The 18768-nt window shown below is 42.7% G+C and overlaps 1 protein-coding gene across 3 annotated transcripts in view; it reads left to right on the top strand.

Moving 5' to 3' along the window:
• Positions 1–18768, top strand: part of PTPN22 (protein tyrosine phosphatase non-receptor type 22) — a 62231-nt gene that overhangs the window by 28437 nt on the left and 15026 nt on the right. For 2 of the 3 annotated variants that reach the window (XM_072137636.1, XM_072137638.1), the window contains 7 exons: positions 7939–8005; positions 8341–8418; positions 8993–9085; positions 12783–12844; positions 14755–15488; positions 16833–16898; positions 18188–18330. In XM_072137636.1, the coding sequence (XP_071993737.1) occupies positions 7939–8005; positions 8341–8418; positions 8993–9085; positions 12783–12844; positions 14755–15488; positions 16833–16898; positions 18188–18330 (1243 nt within the window). The remainder of the gene's footprint in view (positions 1–7938; positions 8006–8340; positions 8419–8992; positions 9086–12782; positions 12845–14754; positions 15489–16832; positions 16899–18187; positions 18331–18768) is intronic. The other variant, XM_072137637.1, reaches the window with a different exon arrangement.

Genomic DNA, 18768 nt, shown 5'->3' with positions numbered 1-18768 from the left:
TTTCTGGTTGATCTGCTGGTGGCTGTACTTTCTGCAGTGCATGTACTAGCCAATTCTGAGCAATTTGTAGTGAGACTTGCGACCGCTGTGTTCTGCGCTTAGTGACGCACATATCCATAGCAAAGACCGAAGTGGGAAAATTTAGTAGGGGTTGGATTTCAATTAGGCACTAACTCAGTGTCATCTCATCTGACAGTAGTGTGCTTTGATACTTGGCTAGAAAATAGCCATAGGAGAATACAAAGAGCTTACTTACGCATACAGTAGCGTTCTATATATTTGATTTCTGGTTGATCTGCTGGTGGCTGTACTTTCTGCAGTGCATGTACTAGCCAATTCTGAGCAATTTGTAGTGAGACTTGCGACCGCTGTGTTCTGCGCTTAGTGACGCACATATCCATAGCAAAGACCGAAGTGGGAAAATTTAGTAGGGGTTGGATTTCAATTAGGCACTAACTCAGTGTCATCTCATCTGACAGTAGTGTGCTTTGATACTTGGCTAGAAAATAGCCATAGGAGAATACAAAGAGCTTACTTACGCATACAGTAGCGTTCTATATATTTGATTTCTGGTTGATCTGCTGGTGGCTGTACTTTCTGCAGTGCATGTACTAGCCAATTCTGAGCAATTTGTAGTGAGACTTGCGACCGCTGTGTTCTGCGCTTAGTGACGCACATATCCATAGCAAAGACCGAAGTGGGAAAATTTAGTAGGGGTTGGATTTCAATTAGGCACTAACTCAGTGTCATCTCATCTGACAGTAGTGTGCTTTGATACTTGGCTAGAAAATAGCCATAGGAGAATACAAAGAGCTTACTTACGCATACAGTAGCGTTCTATATATTTGATTTCTGGTTGATCTGCTGGTGGCTGTACTTTCTGCAGTGCATGTACTAGCCAATTCTGAGCAATTTGTAGTGAGACTTGCGACCGCTGTGTTCTGCGCTTAGTGACGCACATATCCATAGCAAAGACCGAAGTGGGAAAATTTAGTAGGGGTTGGATTTCAATTAGGCACTAACTCAGTGTCATCTCATCTGACAGTAGTGTGCTTTGATACTTGGCTAGAAAATAGCCATAGGAGAATACAAAGAGCTTACTTACGCATACAGTAGCGTTCTATATATTTGATTTCTGGTTGATCTGCTGGTGGCTGTACTTTCTGCAGTGCATGTACTAGCCAATTCTGAGCAATTTGTAGTGAGACTTGCGACCGCTGTGTTCTGCGCTTAGTGACGCACATATCCATAGCAAAGACCGAAGTGGGAAAATTTAGTAGGGGTTGGATTTCAATTAGGCACTAACTCAGTGTCATCTCATCTGACAGTAGTGCGCTTTGATACTTGGCTAGAAAATAGCCATAGGAGAATACAAAGAGCTTACTTACGCATACAGTAGCGTTCTATATATTTGATTTCTGGTTGATCTGCTGGTGGCTGTACTTTCTGCAGTGCATGTACTAGCCAATTCTGAGCAATTTGTAGTGAGACTTGCGACCGCTGTGTTCTGCGCTTAGTGACGCACATATCCATAGCAAAGACCGAAGTGGGAAAATTTAGTAGGGGTTGGATTTCAATTAGGCACTAACTCAGTGTCATCTCATCTGGCATAGTAGTGTGCTTTGATACTTGGCTAGAAAATAGCCATAGCAATAGGATAGCATTGTTTGGTTTTAAAAACTCAAAAAAAAACAAAAAACACAAAAAAAAAAAAAACACACAAAAAAAAACAAAAAAAAGTAAAAAAAAAAATAAAGTTATAACTCTCATTTTAAAAATGTTTAACCCGAGGGCTAGGGGTAGAGGACGAGGGCGGGGACGTGGGCGTCCAACTACTGCAGGGGTCAGAGGCCGTGGTCCTGGGCGGGGTGAGACACCACCTGCTGATGAGGGAGCAGGGGAACGCCGCAGAGCTACACTCCCTAGGTTCATGTCTGAAGTTACTGGGACTCGTGGTAGAGCACTGTTGAGGCCAGAACAGTGCGAACAGGTGATGTCGTGGATTGCTGACAATGCTTCGAGCAATTTGTCCACCACCAGTCAGTCTTCCACGCAGTCCACCCATGTCACCGAAATCGCCACTCCTCCAGCTCCTGCACCTCAGCCTCCTTCCCCCCAGTCTGCCCCCTCCCAGGAAAATTTGGCATTTGAACCGGCATACTCTGAGGAACTGTTTTCTGGACCCTTCCCACAGTCACAAACCACTTGTCCGGTTGCTGCTGAGCAATTTTCCGATGCCCAGGTTTTCCAACAGTCACAGTCTGTGGGTGATGATGACCTTCTTGACGTAGTGGAAGTGTGTAAAGAGGTGTCCGACGATGAGGAGACACGGTTGTCAGACAGTGGGGAAGTTGTTGTCAGGGCAGGAAGTCCGAGGGGGGAGCAGACTGAGGGATCGGAGGATGATGAGGTGACAGACCCAAGCTGGGTTGAGAGGCCGGGTGAACACAGTGCTTCTGAGACGGAGGAGAGTCCTCGACCAGAACAGGTTGGAAGAGGCAGTGGTGGGGCCAGACGGAGAGGCAGGGACAGAGCTGGTGCATCAGCGCCAAATGTGTCAACTAGTGAAGCTCCCGTGGCGAGGGCTCCTGCGGCGAGGGCTAGATCTTCAGAAGTCTGGAGGTTCTTTAAGGAAACACCGGATGACCGACGGACTGTGGTGTGCAACATTTGCCAAACCAGGCTCAGCAGGGGTTCCACCACTACTAGCTTAACTACCACCAGTATGCGCAGGCATATGAATGCTAAACACCCCACTCAGTGGCAACAAGCCCGTTCACCTCCGGCCGTGCACACCACTGCTCCTTCCCCTGTGTCAGCTGCTAGTCAGCCCCCTGCCCAGGACCCTGCCACAAAAACCCCATCGTCGCCTCCACGATCCTCCACAGCATCCACCAGCGTTCAGCTCTCCATACCCCAGACGCTGGAGCGGAAACGCAAATATAGTGCAACCCACCCGCACGCCCAAGCCCTTAATGTGCACATCTCCAGATTGCTTAGCCTGGAGATGCTGCCCTATAGGCTAGTAGAGACCGAGGCCTTTCGCAACCTCATGGCGGCGGCCGCCCCTCGGTATTCGGTCCCCAGCCGCCACTACTTTTCCCGATGTGCCGTCCCAGCCCTGCACCAGCACGTGTCAGACAACATCATCCGTGCCCTGACCAACGCCGTTCTGACAAGGTCCACCTGACCACGGACACGTGGACGAGTGCTGCCGGGCAGGGCCACTATATATCGCTGACGGCACATTGGGTTAACTTGGTGGAGGCTGGGACCGAGTCTGACACTGGGGCTGCTCATATACTGCCGACGCCGAGGATTGCGGGGCCTACCTCGGTCCAGGTGTTTCAGGCCTACTATGCCTCCTCCTCCTCCCACCCCTCCTCCACCTCCTCCTCCGAACTACCATCCGTGGGCACGGCGCCATCAGTCGGTAGCTCTAGGCACAGCAGCAGTGCCGTCGCTAAGCGACAGCAGGCGGTGCTCAAACTGCTGAGCCTAGGCGACAAAAGGCACACCGCCCAAGAGCTATTACAGGGCATCACGGCGCAGACTGATCTGTGGCTGGCACCGCTGAACCTCAAGCCGGGAATGGTTGTGTGTGACAACGGCCGTAACCTGGTGGCGGCTCTGCAACTCGGCAGACTGACACATGTGCCATGCCTGGCCCATGTGTTAAATCTGATAGTTCAGCGTTTCCTCAAGACATACCCCAATCTGTCTGATTTGCTCACGAAGGTGCGCCGCATCTGTGCGCATTTCAGGAAGTCCAGCCCAGATGCTGCCACTCTCAGGGCAGCGCAGCGCCGCCTCCAACTGCCCGCTCACCGACTGTTGTGCGACGTGCCCACGAGGTGGAATTCAACACTGACCATGTTATCCAGAGTTTACCAGCAGCGCAGAGCGATTGTAGACTGCCAGATGTCAACTTCCACCAGAACTGGTAGTCAGGTCAGTCAGCTTCCTCAAGTCTACAATGAGGAGTGGACGTGGATGTCTGATATCTGTCAGGTGCTGAGTAACTTTGAGGAGTCAACACAGATGGTCAGTGGCGATGCCGCCATCATCAGCCTCACCATCCCGCTGCTTGGCCTGTTGAAAAACTCTCTGGTCAGCATGAAGTCGGAAGCTTTGCGCTCGTCACAAGAGACAGGGGAAGAATATTCCCTTGTTGATAGCCAAAGCACCCTCAGGTCTGTTTCTCAGCGCATATCGGAGGAGGTGGAGGTGGAGGAGGATGAGGAGGAAGAGGAGGAGAATGTTGGTGAGACACAAGAGGGGACCACTGTTGAGTCCTTTACTGTTCAGCGTGTATGGGCAGAAGAAGAGGAGTTGGAGGAGTTGGAGGAGGAGGAAATGGACAGTCAGGCCAGTGAGGGGAGTGAATTCTTACGCGTTGGTACTCTGGCGCATATGGCAGATTTCATGCTAGGCTGCCTATCCCGTGACCCTCGCGTTCAAAGAATTTATTCCAGCACCGATTACTGGGTGTTCACTCTCCTGGACCCACGGTACAAGCAAAATCTTTCCACTCTCATCCCTGCAGAGGAAAGGAGTGTGAGAATGCATGAATACCAGCAGGCCCTGGTGCACAAGCTGAAACAGTATTTCCCTTCTGACAGCGCTAGCGGCAGAGTGCGTAGTTCTGCGGGACAAGTAGCGAGGGAGAGTAGGCGAGCAGGCAGCTTGTCCAGCACTGGCAAGGGTACGCTTTACAAGGCTTTTGCCAGCTTTATGTCACCCCAGCAAGACACTGTCACCTGTCCCCAGTCTCGGCAGAGTAGGGCTGATCTTTACAGAAAGATGGTGAGGGAGTACGTAGCTGACCATACCATCGTCCTAAATGATCACACAGCTCCCTACAACTACTGGGTTTCAAAGCAGGACATGTGGCACGAACTGGCGCTGTACGCCTTGGAGGTTCTTGCCTGCCCTGCCGCTAGCGTCTTGTCCGAGCGGGTTTTCAGTGCAGCTGGTGGCATCATCACCGATAAGCGTACACGCCTGTCGACTGACAGCGCTGACAGGCTGACGCTTATTAAAATGAATAAAGGCTGGATTTCTCAGAATTTCCAATCTCCACCAGGTGAAGGAAGCTGAACCTGAATAATTGATCCACTCCTCCTCCTCCTCATTTTCCTCCTTCTCCTCCTCTTTGTACAGTAAAGCAGAGGAAAATGGCTATTTTTTGACAGGGCCCACTGGCTCTTGCTATAGTACTTCATGCATTTAATTTTTCTGGAGGGCCACCTACCCGGTCCTCTGTTTGAAACAATTTTTGTGAGTGCCACATACAGGCACTCAATCTATTCCATTTTACTGCAGGGCCACCTACCTGCTCCTCTGGTTTGAAACATTTTTGGGACTGCCACATACAGGCACTCAATCTATTCCATTTTACTGGAGGGCCACCTACCTGCTCCTCTGGTTTGAAAAATTTTTGGGACTGCCACATACAGGCACTCAATCTATTCCATTTTACTGCAGGGCCACCTACCTGCTCCTCTGGTTTGAAATATTTTTGGGACTGCCACATACAGGCACTCAATCTATTCCATTTTACTGGAGGGCCACCTACCTGCTCCTCTGGTTTGAAAAATGTTTGGGACTGCCACATACAGGCACTATCCAAATTAAATTGTCTCCATAGCAGCCTCCACACGTTGTCTCCATTGCTACCTCCAAAAGTCGTCCATATAGCTGCCTCCATACATCGTCCCTTTATCAAACGAGGTGTGTCAGGCAGAATTTTGGGTTGTTTTCATGGCTTCCATGTTAACTTTGTCGCCACCCTGCTGTGTAATCCACAAAATATACTGGCAAACTTTTATCATGTACCGATATTATTTGAGCGCTTCTTGCTCACCTCCTTTGGTTCCTCTCTGACACCCATTGGTTTGAAGCCTGAGTCCAATTAGGGTATGTCGCCATGCCACTCTCTAGCCTGCTGCCGCTGCCTCTGCCTCTGCATGCCGTCCCCTATAGTGTCAGGGTCAATTATTGGATGTTTTACATGCTATCTAGCTTCATTCTGTCACTCTGTCATGGCCATGCTGTTGCCCATAATTTCGGCATAATGTTGCGATTAAGCAGCCTCAGAGGCATCCATGCATGCTGCCCCTGCTGTTTCCTGTCCATTTCCGTGGTGTTTCCATCCTTTTCTGAGGTTCCCAGGTGTTTGGCCAAGCTTCCCTGTTCAGAGCCTTGGTCCCCTTGAAAAATGCTCGAGTCTCCCATTGACTTCAATGGGGTTCGTTATTCGAGACGAGCACTCGAGCATCGGGAAAAGTTCGTCTCGAATAACGAGTACCCGAGCATTTTAGTGTTCGCTCATCTCTAATTGTAAACCAAGCCCACAGACTTGCAAGTGCTGCCCCCTGTTGCAGGATCCACTGTTGAAGCTTCCTATGCTTTTGTTTTTAATTAAAAAAGGCTTTAAAAACTATGCACAAAGGGCTTAAAACAAATTTTAAGCCCTTAATGCCAAGGCCCCAATTCTTTTTTGCATTTCCATTTTTCACTTTTCACCTTCAAAAACCTATAACTTTTTTATTTTTCCATGTAAAGAGCTGTATGAGGGCTTGTTGTCTGCATATCAAATTCTAATAAATGTGTTAAAACCAGACAGTCTCAGGTCTTTATACGACCCAAGGCTGTCATAGTAACCGATCACCGACCACCCCATGACCTCACAGGGGGCAGCAATCGAATCCAATATGGCGGGGCCCACACGCCGCTGGGATTTAAATACCTCCACCAGCTTTGCTGGAGGCATTACATGGTTAATATACACAATCAGAGCCAGCAGCGGTGGGTGTTATTAGTGGGTGTTTGCTGCAACATGCAGCAAACACCCACCTTGTCAGCCATTGATCCCTCTCCATACAGCCGACGTGTGATGTATTAGCTATTGATGTACTAAGTGGTTTAAAGCCTTTTTAAAAAAAAAACAAAAAAAACTGAGAATAAGAAGCTAAAAGAAGAGCAGATCCTGCCAGAGGGCACATATCAGTATGTCAGTGTTCTTGGTTTACAATCCTTGATCCTGGTTGTAGATGTCCTTTAAATCAAAATAAAAACCACCGGAGTCTTAAATAGTTACACTTTAAGGATAGACACACAGATTAACCTTATTGTGTTTGCCATCAGTATAAATATCCTTAAATACCAAGTGTAAAAATTAGAATGAGTATAATACTGGATTAAGACTTTATTCGTAAATAATTGTTTCAAAGTGACATAAGTTTGTCTTAAAATACTGTATGGCACAATAAAGTCAAATAAAAGATGTTTATCCTAATTTTTTATTTTAAAAAAATTTTGTGAATATCTTAGCACCTTTGGTTATAAACTGATTTCAATGAAACAAGATCTGTTAAGTCATCTTAATACCTCAAGGTACACAATTCAAAATCCAGGTAGACTTCTTAGTTTCTTACACATTCCATACTAGCTATAAGGGTGCTGCCACACATTCTTCTATCATTCTTAAACGGACTGAAAAGGCAAGCGTTTTAAAACTAATGTGTTTTTGTAAGCTTAGCATGAAGTTATGGTTCTAGTGAGAACAAGGTCACATATTTTAACCTTTGATTTGAAGTTTTTTTACTATATTTTGTAAAAGCTTCTTATATTTTGATCCTTATATAAACAGTTATTCAATGGGTTCCTTCCAACAGTATTATACTTGAAAACTATAGTGCAACCACTGTCACTTATGGCAGACTTTATCTTAGAGGTATGTCTTCAGTCAATTACCAGACTTTATATGACCAGACCAGCTGATAGATTTTTAGAGCTGCAGTGCCACCTAGACTCAGCTTACTAGAACTGCAGACTGAAGCATCAATCACGCTTCACTGTTCTGCTAATTAAACATAAATCTATACGGCAAGAACATCAATTTAATATATAATTGTTATGTTGTGTTAAATATAGTGCTGGCTGTGGGCGGACAGGAGTCATCTGTGCAATTGATTACATATGGAGACTTCTAAAAGATGAGGTAAGAGTCATAAACTGTTACATGCCAGACATAACAATAACAGACATAACAAACTGTATATAACAATATTTATAGGCAACTGCATAGTCAGTAAATTTATACAGTAATATAATCTATAATCAATAATAACAGAAATGTTTACAATATTAACATTTCCAGCTTAACATTTCCATTTCTGCTAAATTGGGCTGTGCCAGAACAATCACTGAAGTCCCTTCAAATAACTGATAGCCTGTCCTAAGTATTCAAAATCTCTGTAGTGTAGCAAATATAACACATATTCGTGGCAGTGAAATCTTAAACATAACCGATCATTTTTTCCTCTCTATAATAAGATTATTCCAGTTAATTTCAGCGTTTACTCTATTATCCAAGAAATGAGAACACAGAGGTCTTCACTAGTCCAGACCAAGGTATGTGTAAAATCAATACCTCAATGCATTTACTAACTAGACAAAACTCCATAACCTCTTAACCAAACCTTAAAGGGCCTCAATAACCAGATATATTTTTTGGCCTTTGCCTCTCTTCCTTTAAAAAGCCATTATTATGGTATAGGTTTTCAGGCCAAGTTTTATTATATTTTAATTCCCCTATTTCTGTTGCATAACTTTATTGTAAATCTATAATGTATATTTATACTTCTGTGCAGATGTCACAGATTGAGAAATTCTTTAAATCATATTATAGGACTGAATGTTGCTGTAAGGACCAGAGCTGTAGTTAAGGCTCTACTCTTAGAGCTTTAGTACTCAGTAAAGTGCTCTTCTACTTCTACGTGGCTGCAGACTAGGGAACTGTACTGCCTGATGTCAGGAGATGCTGGATAGTCTAGAAGTGTTTACTAACCTAATTACTGGGTACTTTGTGAAATTAACATAATAAATCACAATATCTTGAATATATATATGACAATGTGGGAGTCAATACCCAGGCATGGTTAACGTGTATATTTCTTATTCTTATTTGGTTTGTAATATTTCCTAGGAACAATATGAACTTGTGTATAATGCAGTGATCTATCTATTCAAAAAAGAACTTGAGAAGATAAATGGGACAACAAACACTGAGGAAAATGCAGTAAGTGTCTGGCCGACAATTTTCATGGTTATATATATTATGAGGAAAGGACACCTGTACATCAGGTACCAAATATGCAATAGACATACACTTAAGGAGAACAGTAAAGGGGTATTCCCATCTGGGCATTCTCATTTAATTAAATTCATTTGACCTATGTAAACATTTCTTCAATTGGATGTTATTAAAAAAAATATTCCTGTGTGAAGATAATTTCTCATAAATGTAGCCATGTTGTCCTCGGCTACGACCACCTCACATTTTAGCAGCGGGGCCAGACATGTGCTATCGAGCCCCGCCTGACCACATAGATTCAGCGTTCATTACTACAGGACGGCTGTGGGAAGTAACTCCTCATTTAATTTAATTTTTACATTTAATATTCAGAAACCTTTTGTTTCCTTGTGCAATCACTCCAGCAGGGGTGGCCGTATCCAAGCACACAGTCTTGTTTCTAAGTGACCAAATGACTACATTTCTGAGAAATTGGGGCAGATTTACTTACCCGGTCCATTCGCGATCCAGCGGCGCGTTCTCTGCAGTGGATTCGGGTCTTCCAGCGATTCACTAAGGTAGTTCCGTCCACCACATGTCGCTGCTGCGCTGAAGTTCCCCAAGGCCTGCTGGAATGCCCTGAAATTCACCGGCCTATACCTGGTGAAGGTAAGTTTCGCAACACATTTTTTTTTAAAATGCGTTGGTTTTTCCGAATCCGTCAGGTTTACGTTCGGCCACGGCCCCCGATTTCCGTCGCGTGCATGCCTGCGCCGATGCGTCAAAATCCGATCGCGTGCGCCAAAATCCCGGGGCAATACAGGGAAAATTGGCGCAAATCGGAAATATTCGGGTAACACGTCGGGAAAACGTGAATCGGGCCCTTAGTAAATGACCCCCATTATCTTCACACAGGAAAAAAATTTTTTAATAATATCTAATTGAATGAAACTGAATGTTAATGCCCAGACGAGAATACCCCTTTAAGTATATGCCTGTATTGTAAGGTTCCACAAAATAACAATTCTGGAGCATCTTTAATTTCAGTTTTGCAGAGCTCCTCTGTTATTCCTCCTAGGAATTATTATTTAACCTGGATGTTACCGGCTGCTGGTGTGTGACTAGGCACTCTCCTACTATTCAATCATATTCACAAGCCCCAGAGCGTGCAGGGACCCCTATAGATAATAAAAATGGAAACTGTGAGTTGCCGGTTAATGCACACATTTCTACAAAGTCAATGAAAGAAAATGAGTTGTGAAAATAGATGCTCCAGCAATATCATTTAATAGATAATACAATATTTACTGCAGTAGACATGTTATAAGAGATTCTCTTCAAAAGACAAGACTGACTATGAACTAAGGAGCTTACTTTATATTGTGCAGACATTGAACCCCCTCTACACGCAATGTGGGTCACATTTCAAATCAGTAATACTGTAATTTAGGTAGGTTTTTTATGCAAGTTTTGGCACAAAAACTTATATACCTTAAAGGTGAACTTGACCAGTAATTACTGATTAGTATTTAGAGATCTTAAAAGATGACATTAGAACCAATGCATGAGCATAGTGAAGATCTATAATAATTCTTGAAAACTAAGGAGCCATGGCGCTTTGATGCATCTTAACAATCTCCAATCTAATCTTTGAAGTAAAACACTATATAAATTAATTACATGTCAGAAAATGACTGGATTCCCCCTTCAATGGCCACTTGAGTATTTCTCTTCTTTAGAAATATCTTATACTCATGTTCCCTCTTAAGTTCTGTTGAGTCCCTTGATGTCCCTCGGACCTGTATTTGTATATGTGTCCTTGAAACATCAAGGCATTCAGTCTATTTCATCCTGTCCTTCTAATGGTTCTTAATGAGATGAGCTGTTTTGTTATATTATAAGAAGGGCATTGCATTGTACTTCACAGGCTGAAAAGGGTGGCCATGCATCATAAGTAGAATATGTCTCACTATGCTAATTCTGTAAAGGTCATTTAAAAACTTGGAAATAAGTATCTCATCTACTGCTTATACTCCTACATCTGTGCAACCCTTAGATGGGAAAGAGTGTGATAAAACTATGAGACAAGCTATCACTGGTGAACTTGGATGAGATGTTTCTTATTTTGCAGTTTATAATGCCCTGCATAGTGGATTAAGTATGTTATCTTTATGTCTATAAAAGTTTTTTCACTGCTATATTATAATTTAAAGGGAACCTACCACCACGAATCTACCTATAAAGGTAGATCGGGTGGTAGGTGGATGTATGGGACGTGAGGATAGCCCTTTTTAGAGCTAATCCTCACGTCCCCGCTAGCCTAGCATAAACTTTATTGCCCTAATATGTTAATTTAATTAAGCGGCTACCGGGGCGTGGAGTAGCCGGACACGAGGCTACACGGCGCGGCTACTCCACGCCCCAGTAGCTGCTTTCCCCCGCCTACCCTGTGATCTTCGGCGTGCAGCTCCTGGCAGCTGCGCGCCCTCGTCCGAGAAGCCGGAGTTCTGCGCATGCGCAGTAACTCCGGCCTCGTTCCCGAGATCGCGCATCTTGGCCGGAGTTACTGCGCATGCGCGCCGAAGATCACAGGGTAGGCGGGGGAAAGCAGCTACTGGGGCGTGGAGTAGCCGCGCCGTGTAGCCTTGTGTCCGGCTACTCCACGCCCCGGTAGCCGCTTAATTAAATTAACATATTAGGGCAATAAAGTTTATGCTAGGCTAGCGGGGACGTGAGGATTAGCTCTAAAAAGGGCTATCCTCACGTCCCATACATCCACCTACCACCCGATCTACCTTTATAGGTAGATTTGTGGTGGTAGGTGCCCTTTAAGATATTGGTTTCAGGCCTAGGATTAATCAATAAAAGTTGAGAGTTCTCAATTGTTGATATATTTTATTGGCTAACTACAAAGGATGATAAAAATTGCAAACTTTGGAGAAAATCTTGGTCTCTTCATTCAGGCCTAGGATTAGGATTGTGTGCATACTGTCAACCATTGTATTCTTGTATAAAACTGCAATACAACAATCACCTGATCCCTGACTTCATCTAACTGGCTCTGGGCTAGCTATTGGTCCTTCCTCTCATACCGAACAGAGGATATGAAAGTATTCAGACCCCTTTAAATTTTTTTGCTCTATATGTCTCATTGCAGCCAATTGGGAAGATCAAAAAAGTTCCTTTTTTCTGCTCATTAATGAACACTCTGCACCACATCTTGACAGAAAAAAACTGAAATGTAGATACCTTTGCTAATTTATTGAACAAGAAAAACTGAAATATCACATGGTCATAAGTATTCAGACCCTTTGCTCAGTATTGAAATTTCACTGCATTTGGAATTCTTTTCCTGCTGTCCTATATATGGCATGGAATATTAAATATTGTCACTATTAAGTGCAATTTGTTACGCAAAAAACAAGCCCCTATACAGCTCCTTATAGGAAAAAATAAAAAAAGTTATGGATTTTTGAATGTGGGGAGTGAAAATTAAAACACCAAAACAAAAAGGGGCCTGGTGGTTAAGGGGTTTAAGGGGACTGAATACTTTCCAAACCCACAGTAGGAGAGTTGTGTCTTATTTCTAACAATATCACTAAGCGTTCATTTGGTCCTATTAAAATTATGGGTGTTTATCTACTGTAAAACAAATGTGTTGCCTCTCTTTTTCATCAGCAAATGTTCTGTATTTGACTTTTAGAAATTTATGAGAACACCTGATCCACAAGAACCTAACAGAGATTTAATAAATCTGTCCAGCGGGTAATTATATAACTTTTCTTTTAGAAATAATCTTCCATTATGTACAATGTGCATCAACTTGGATTCTGCAGTGTAACATTAAAGTGTTTCTAAACTTTTAATACAACTGCATAAATCAATAGTGCAGATGATAACAAACGAATATACTTTATTAGAGAAATGTGTTAATGTGTCCTCTCTTTCTCTGGCTTTCTCACTTTGGTGTAAAATAGCTTCCTTGCCCTATATTCCACTGACAGCTGAGAATTGAAGAAATCTCCTAAAGTGTCTAATGACTTAAAGGGGTTGTCCGAGACCCTAATAAGAAAACATATGTGGGTGGTAGGGGCTGTTTTAAAAAATAAACTTGTAGTTACCTCTGCGGCCCGTCTTGGTGTTTTGTACCACCCTCTCTCCAGTTCGCGCCCCGGTTTGTTTGCAGGGGCACGGAAGCTTCACTGTAAACAGCTTCCGGCTGGGGTGGCCGCCTGATTCATCGTGGGAATGGTTCAGGGGGGCGTGGCTGGCCACTTTGATCAGGCAACCAGCTGCTTATCTCACCTGAGGGAAGTAGGCCCCCCCACCTTGTTCAAATCAAGCAAAATTGGTGTCAAACGTTTGTGCTATATTTGTGCTGGTTTGTGCAGCAGAAATTTTTGTTTGTGCCGCTATTGTTTTTAAGATTTTAATGAAAGTTTCCAGAGGTCATCAGAGGTCAATCAGCCCCCCCCCCCCACATTGCCCAAATGAAACAAAACTGCTATGTTTGTGCTGGTTTGTGCTGCTCAAATGTTTGTTTGTGCTGCTTTTGTTTTGAATATATGAACAAAAATTTAAAGTTCAAAAGTTCAACCAGCCCCCCCACATTAACCGAAACAAACAAAACTGGTGTCAAACATTAGTGCTATGTTTGTGCAGCAAAAATTTTCGTTTGTGCGCTATCATTTTTAATATATTCATACTTTTTTGTAGAGGTCATCAGAGTTAATTTCTTCCAAAGTACAATGTGTTTGCTAGCTCCCCCTGGTGATCAAGCCAGGGGAGTGTCACTAGGTTTGTTTTTTACTAGTTCATCCTAAACACCTTAAACACCTGAACATACCTTAAAAATGAAAGCGGCACAAACGAAAATTTTTGCTGCACAAACCAGCACAAACGTAGCACTAACGTTTGACACCAGTTTTGTTTGATTCGGTTAATGTGGGGGGGGGCTAGTTGAACTTTTAAACTTTAATTTTTTGTTCATATATTCAAAACAAAAGCAGCACAAAGAAAAATTTGAGCAGCACAAACGTAGCAGAATTGTTCGGTCCCAGTTTTGTTTCATTTGGGCAATGTGGGGGGGGGGGCTGGTTGACCTCTCATGACCTCTGGAAACTTTCATTACAATCTTAAAAACAATAGCAGCACAAATGAAAATTTTTGCTGCATAAACCAGCACAAATGTAGCACAAATGTTTGACACCAATTTTGTTTGATTTGAACAAGGTGGGGGGGGAGGGGACAACTTCACTCAGGTGCTTATCCCCCATGATTTCTGCCATCAGGGGATAGTTGGGACGCAATTACACAAATGAATGGGTTCAACTGACATTTTTTAAAAACTGTAGCAAAAACAGTTTTTGCCCTGAGTTCACCTTGCTTTCTTTTGTACATTGCTATCAATCCCATGATGCCTCAGGAGAGAATCACACAGTAAGCTAGTACTAATACCAAGTCTACTTGCAGGGAGGGCAGTGTATTTATTCTTTGCTCGACATTCTTGGTCTCTTAGATCTTGTTGATCATAACTATGCGACATAAAGCCTGTATAAGCATGTAACTAGTTATTTGGGTTTATGCCTCTGTTCTCCTCTGTACATGCAGTTCTAAAATTAAATAAATATGCCTTCCATATACCCATAATAGTACTGTTGCCTTTTTTTTTTAAGTTTTACAGGGCAGATAAGAGAAGACATTCACCAGTGTACAGGAGGTCCCCCTGCTACAGCCTACAATACTGGAATACATTTTCATAATGTACTGGAACCATTAATACCACCAAAGATGTACAAAGCCTGTAGCAATATAGAGCCAAATAACCTCCAAAGCCTGACCCAGAACCTAACTTGTCCATGTGTTGATGTACCCTATCCTCCACCAAGAGCAGAACATAGTAAGCATGCCCAAAATAAAACTTGTCATGACAATAATACCAAACCTCCTGAAGCAGAAAGAAAGTTATCCAGCGGGCATGCACCATTAACACGAACCAAATCCACTCCTTTTGAACTGCACCCTCAGAGATGGTCCTGTATATTGAGAAATGCTTCAAACGAGCCTATTAAGGACCATGATGAAGTGAATGTTTTCTCTCACAGGGAGCAGGGTCCCAAATTGACAGCCTCCTTAGGAAACTTAAGTACTGCTCATAACAGTCAATTATATATTAGTTTGACGGAAGACCCTTATTTTTCTCCATCTTCTGACCCTGGATCACCAAGATTTGCAGACTTTTGTCTAGAAGCTGTTTGTCCTGAAATTTCTAAACCAAAAGACATTGCTAAACAGAACCCTGGACCACCACTGTCTGAGTCACTTCATTTGCCCTGTATGAATGAACCCTCCATACCAAGACCATTAGAAGCAGAAAATGATCCTAAGTTTAGCATCGGAAACACCAAAGGTAAGTACAGATTTATAATATAAGCATATTTTTGCTAACCTTCCGAGATTTAAATATATATAGAGCTATCAAATACCCTATTCTGATGACCAGTGATCCCCCCTTTTTCAGTCCTATATCTGTTTATATACTTTATTACATGTGCTGTTGAATAATTTTGACAGAACTGATTGTTGGTAGGCACTTGGTATGGGTGCACCTGGTACAGGAGTTGCCTCGATCTCAGTATGTAATAACTGGATGATTGCACTGTAACAACAAAAACTATAATAAAGAAAATATACTTCTACATTGCAAAACTGTTTGTGAGTACAGATCAGTGTAGTGAGGAGGAAACATAGTCAGAAGCCAATGACAGTATGTAGACATAGGCAGAGACTCTTAATGTTTCACAGAACACTTATGAGAGTAAACAAGAAACTGATAGAGTAAATAAATTTTACTCTATAAAGGTGGCAAACGAGTTCACGTCATTGAGTCCATCTGGCTTGAGGCATCCGATACGGAAGATCCATTGTGCCTCCTTCCTCTGCATCCTATTGTCCCAATCCCCTCTCCTCGGTGAAGGTCTTACCCTTTCAATCGCCTGAAAGGACAGGGACTGAGGGTCACCATGATGGCACTGGTGTATATGGTTGGAGATTGGAGAAAGTTTAAATTTTATCTCTTTTCCGTTACTATCAGTGATAGGTTTTGAGCCCTAGACAGAAATCTATTACCGTGAAATAGTCAGTGAAGTTTTCCTGTAGTGTGGTCAGCCTGTGGCATAGAACTCTGCAAATTCTATAATCATGGACTACATGCTTTAACCCATAGGAGCATATGCAACAAAACTTTTGGCTAGCTTTTTTATTTATTTATTTATTTATTGGGACTTTTCATGGTGCTTGTGCTGATTTCGGACTTTTCTTTGCGCTTAAGACAGTCTTCCTTCCATTGTCTAGTTTTCTGCTGTGTTCCCCGAGTTATCAGCTGAATCTTTAAAAACCTGCAAAAAGGATGCAAACTTTGGCACAAATCTACGGCTGCCCCTGATCCGCTAAAGACCAAAGCCATATTTATCAATAAGGAAAAAATGCTAATATACAGCTAACCAGCTGAAAAGCGCCAAAAAACCCAGATGGACAAAGCCATGCTTATGATACATGTGCCCCATTGAGTTCTATGCCATATTCTATGGAACACTATATTACAGATATATTTTCCAACTAGGAGCATAACTTCTAAAATAATATGTCTTTCTTATGTTGGTGAGCTGCTGGACTGAGGTCTTCTGAGACCTGGCATTTGTGTTGATGAAAGATTATATTTCATTATTTACTATTTCCACTGTTCCCAATACAGATGACAACAGCCCACCTCCATTGCCAGAACGCACACCTGAGTCTTTTATAGTTCCTGGTGAAGAAGGTAAGCACAGCGTAAATACAATAAATGCAAAAAATACTGTTTTTACAAATTACCCACCTTATAGCTACACTTATACATTGTATGTGTGTTTCTTTACTCACACACACAGTTGTCTCTTTAACATTTTACAAAGTGATCCAATTGTCACGCCAGCTAACACATTTCTTAACTTAAAGGGGTATTCATTAATCCAAGGTGCTGTACAATCAATAAGTGGTTTACAAACTATACATTAAGACAGTGCAGACAATTGCAAGTACAAAATACAAAAACTACGGTGATCAAGAAAAAGAGGAAGAAAGAACCTGGCCGCGAGAGCTCCCATTATATATGGTAGGGTAGATGGAGACTTTGGGGTTATTGTGAGTTGTAGATAATCCTAAACGAAGGTTTGTGGGTTACGTTTGAAAGTTTGGTAGGTGGGAAACAGTTAGATTTTGGTAGAGAGTTCCAGAGTATGTGGGATACACAGGAGAAATCCTGGAGATGGTTTTAAGTGTGGATGCTAATAGATTGAAGCTGAAGGTCCTGTGAGAAGACGTGATATCTGGAGAAATAGATCTGTGTGTCATCTGCATTTGGTATATCAAGAAGTGAGTTTCATGTAGTTACCTTAACACATACAGTATTCTCCATACTTAGGTGCTAGATTAAATAAACAAGATATAATGAGGGCAGAAAGTGATAGGTGTAGCTGTGTGTAACCATATCCATTGTGTGTATTGTGTTAATAGCATCAGGGCTGCAAAAAATTCATTTATATTACAAAATTGTAGCTGGACCTGGAGCACTACATGAGTATACTTACAATGCTCTGTGACATCTCTGCACTGAATAAGTTCCCTCTAAAACCAGAAGTACTCTATAGCTTTCATGGAGAAGCCCAATATATATAACTAAGAAAACAACAGTTTGTGGAGGCTTGCCAGTGCTGCAAGTTGAGCTACAATTCTGTAATATAAAGGTATACTAACGATGAACTTCAGAAGAGAGTAACACATATTGTTGTGTTCCTTTTATATTTGTTACATCAAGGGGCATAATGTTTCTTTACTGTAATAACTTTGAATATCCTGCCCCAGGAGCTGGTTACAACAGGGACAGCAGAAAGGATCCAGATGCCTTCTTACATCAAAATAACATTGATGGTTATGTTATTTTATAGAATTATGTTCAGTTACATCCCTTTCTTTCATTCCTTGGTTGAATTTGATGGACATATGTCTATTTTCAATTGTACTATGTTATACCTATCTTAGTAATATGTTTCTTTTTTAAATTGTTTTTAGTAACTGAGCCCCCACAGGTCTCTTCTAAGTGCCAACCAACACTTCAATCAAAAGTTCACAGCGTAAGATTCGGCACATCACTGGAGTGGGCTGGAGTCACTCAATGTAAGGCTGATGACTTCCGACTCATGGCACGCAGTAAGGTACATATTTTGATTAAAATATGCAAATACTGATCTTTTTAACAAATGTGAACACTAAAATCAGGGGCTCCTCCTGCAAGAGTGGTCAACAGGATCCCCATTAAAAGAATTTACATATCAGATTCACACCACAAACAGGTCAGATAAGTACAGCAAACACGGTTTTCTATTGGAGAAGGTACAAAAATCTCACCCCCCCCCCCTTCCTGTTTTCGGGCCTCTCCGACCTGCACGCCTCTTTGGGCATGTCAGGGTGGAGAGCAGGTGGGGAGTGGGGCAGGCAGAGGAGAGGCCACATCTATAATAGTCTCCGTTGAAAATCCGGAACTGGTAGAGTTTTTGGTCGTATTATAGCAAAAGCTCCAACATGGCCTACAGGTCTGGAACTGGTAGAGTTTGTGCTGGTATTATAGCAAAAACTCTGACATGGTTTACAGG

This window comes from Engystomops pustulosus, chromosome 2 (assembly GCF_040894005.1).
Source record: "Engystomops pustulosus chromosome 2, aEngPut4.maternal, whole genome shotgun sequence".
NCBI lineage: Eukaryota > Metazoa > Chordata > Amphibia > Anura > Leptodactylidae > Engystomops > Engystomops pustulosus.
This window is presented reverse-complemented; position numbering and strand designations above follow the sequence as displayed.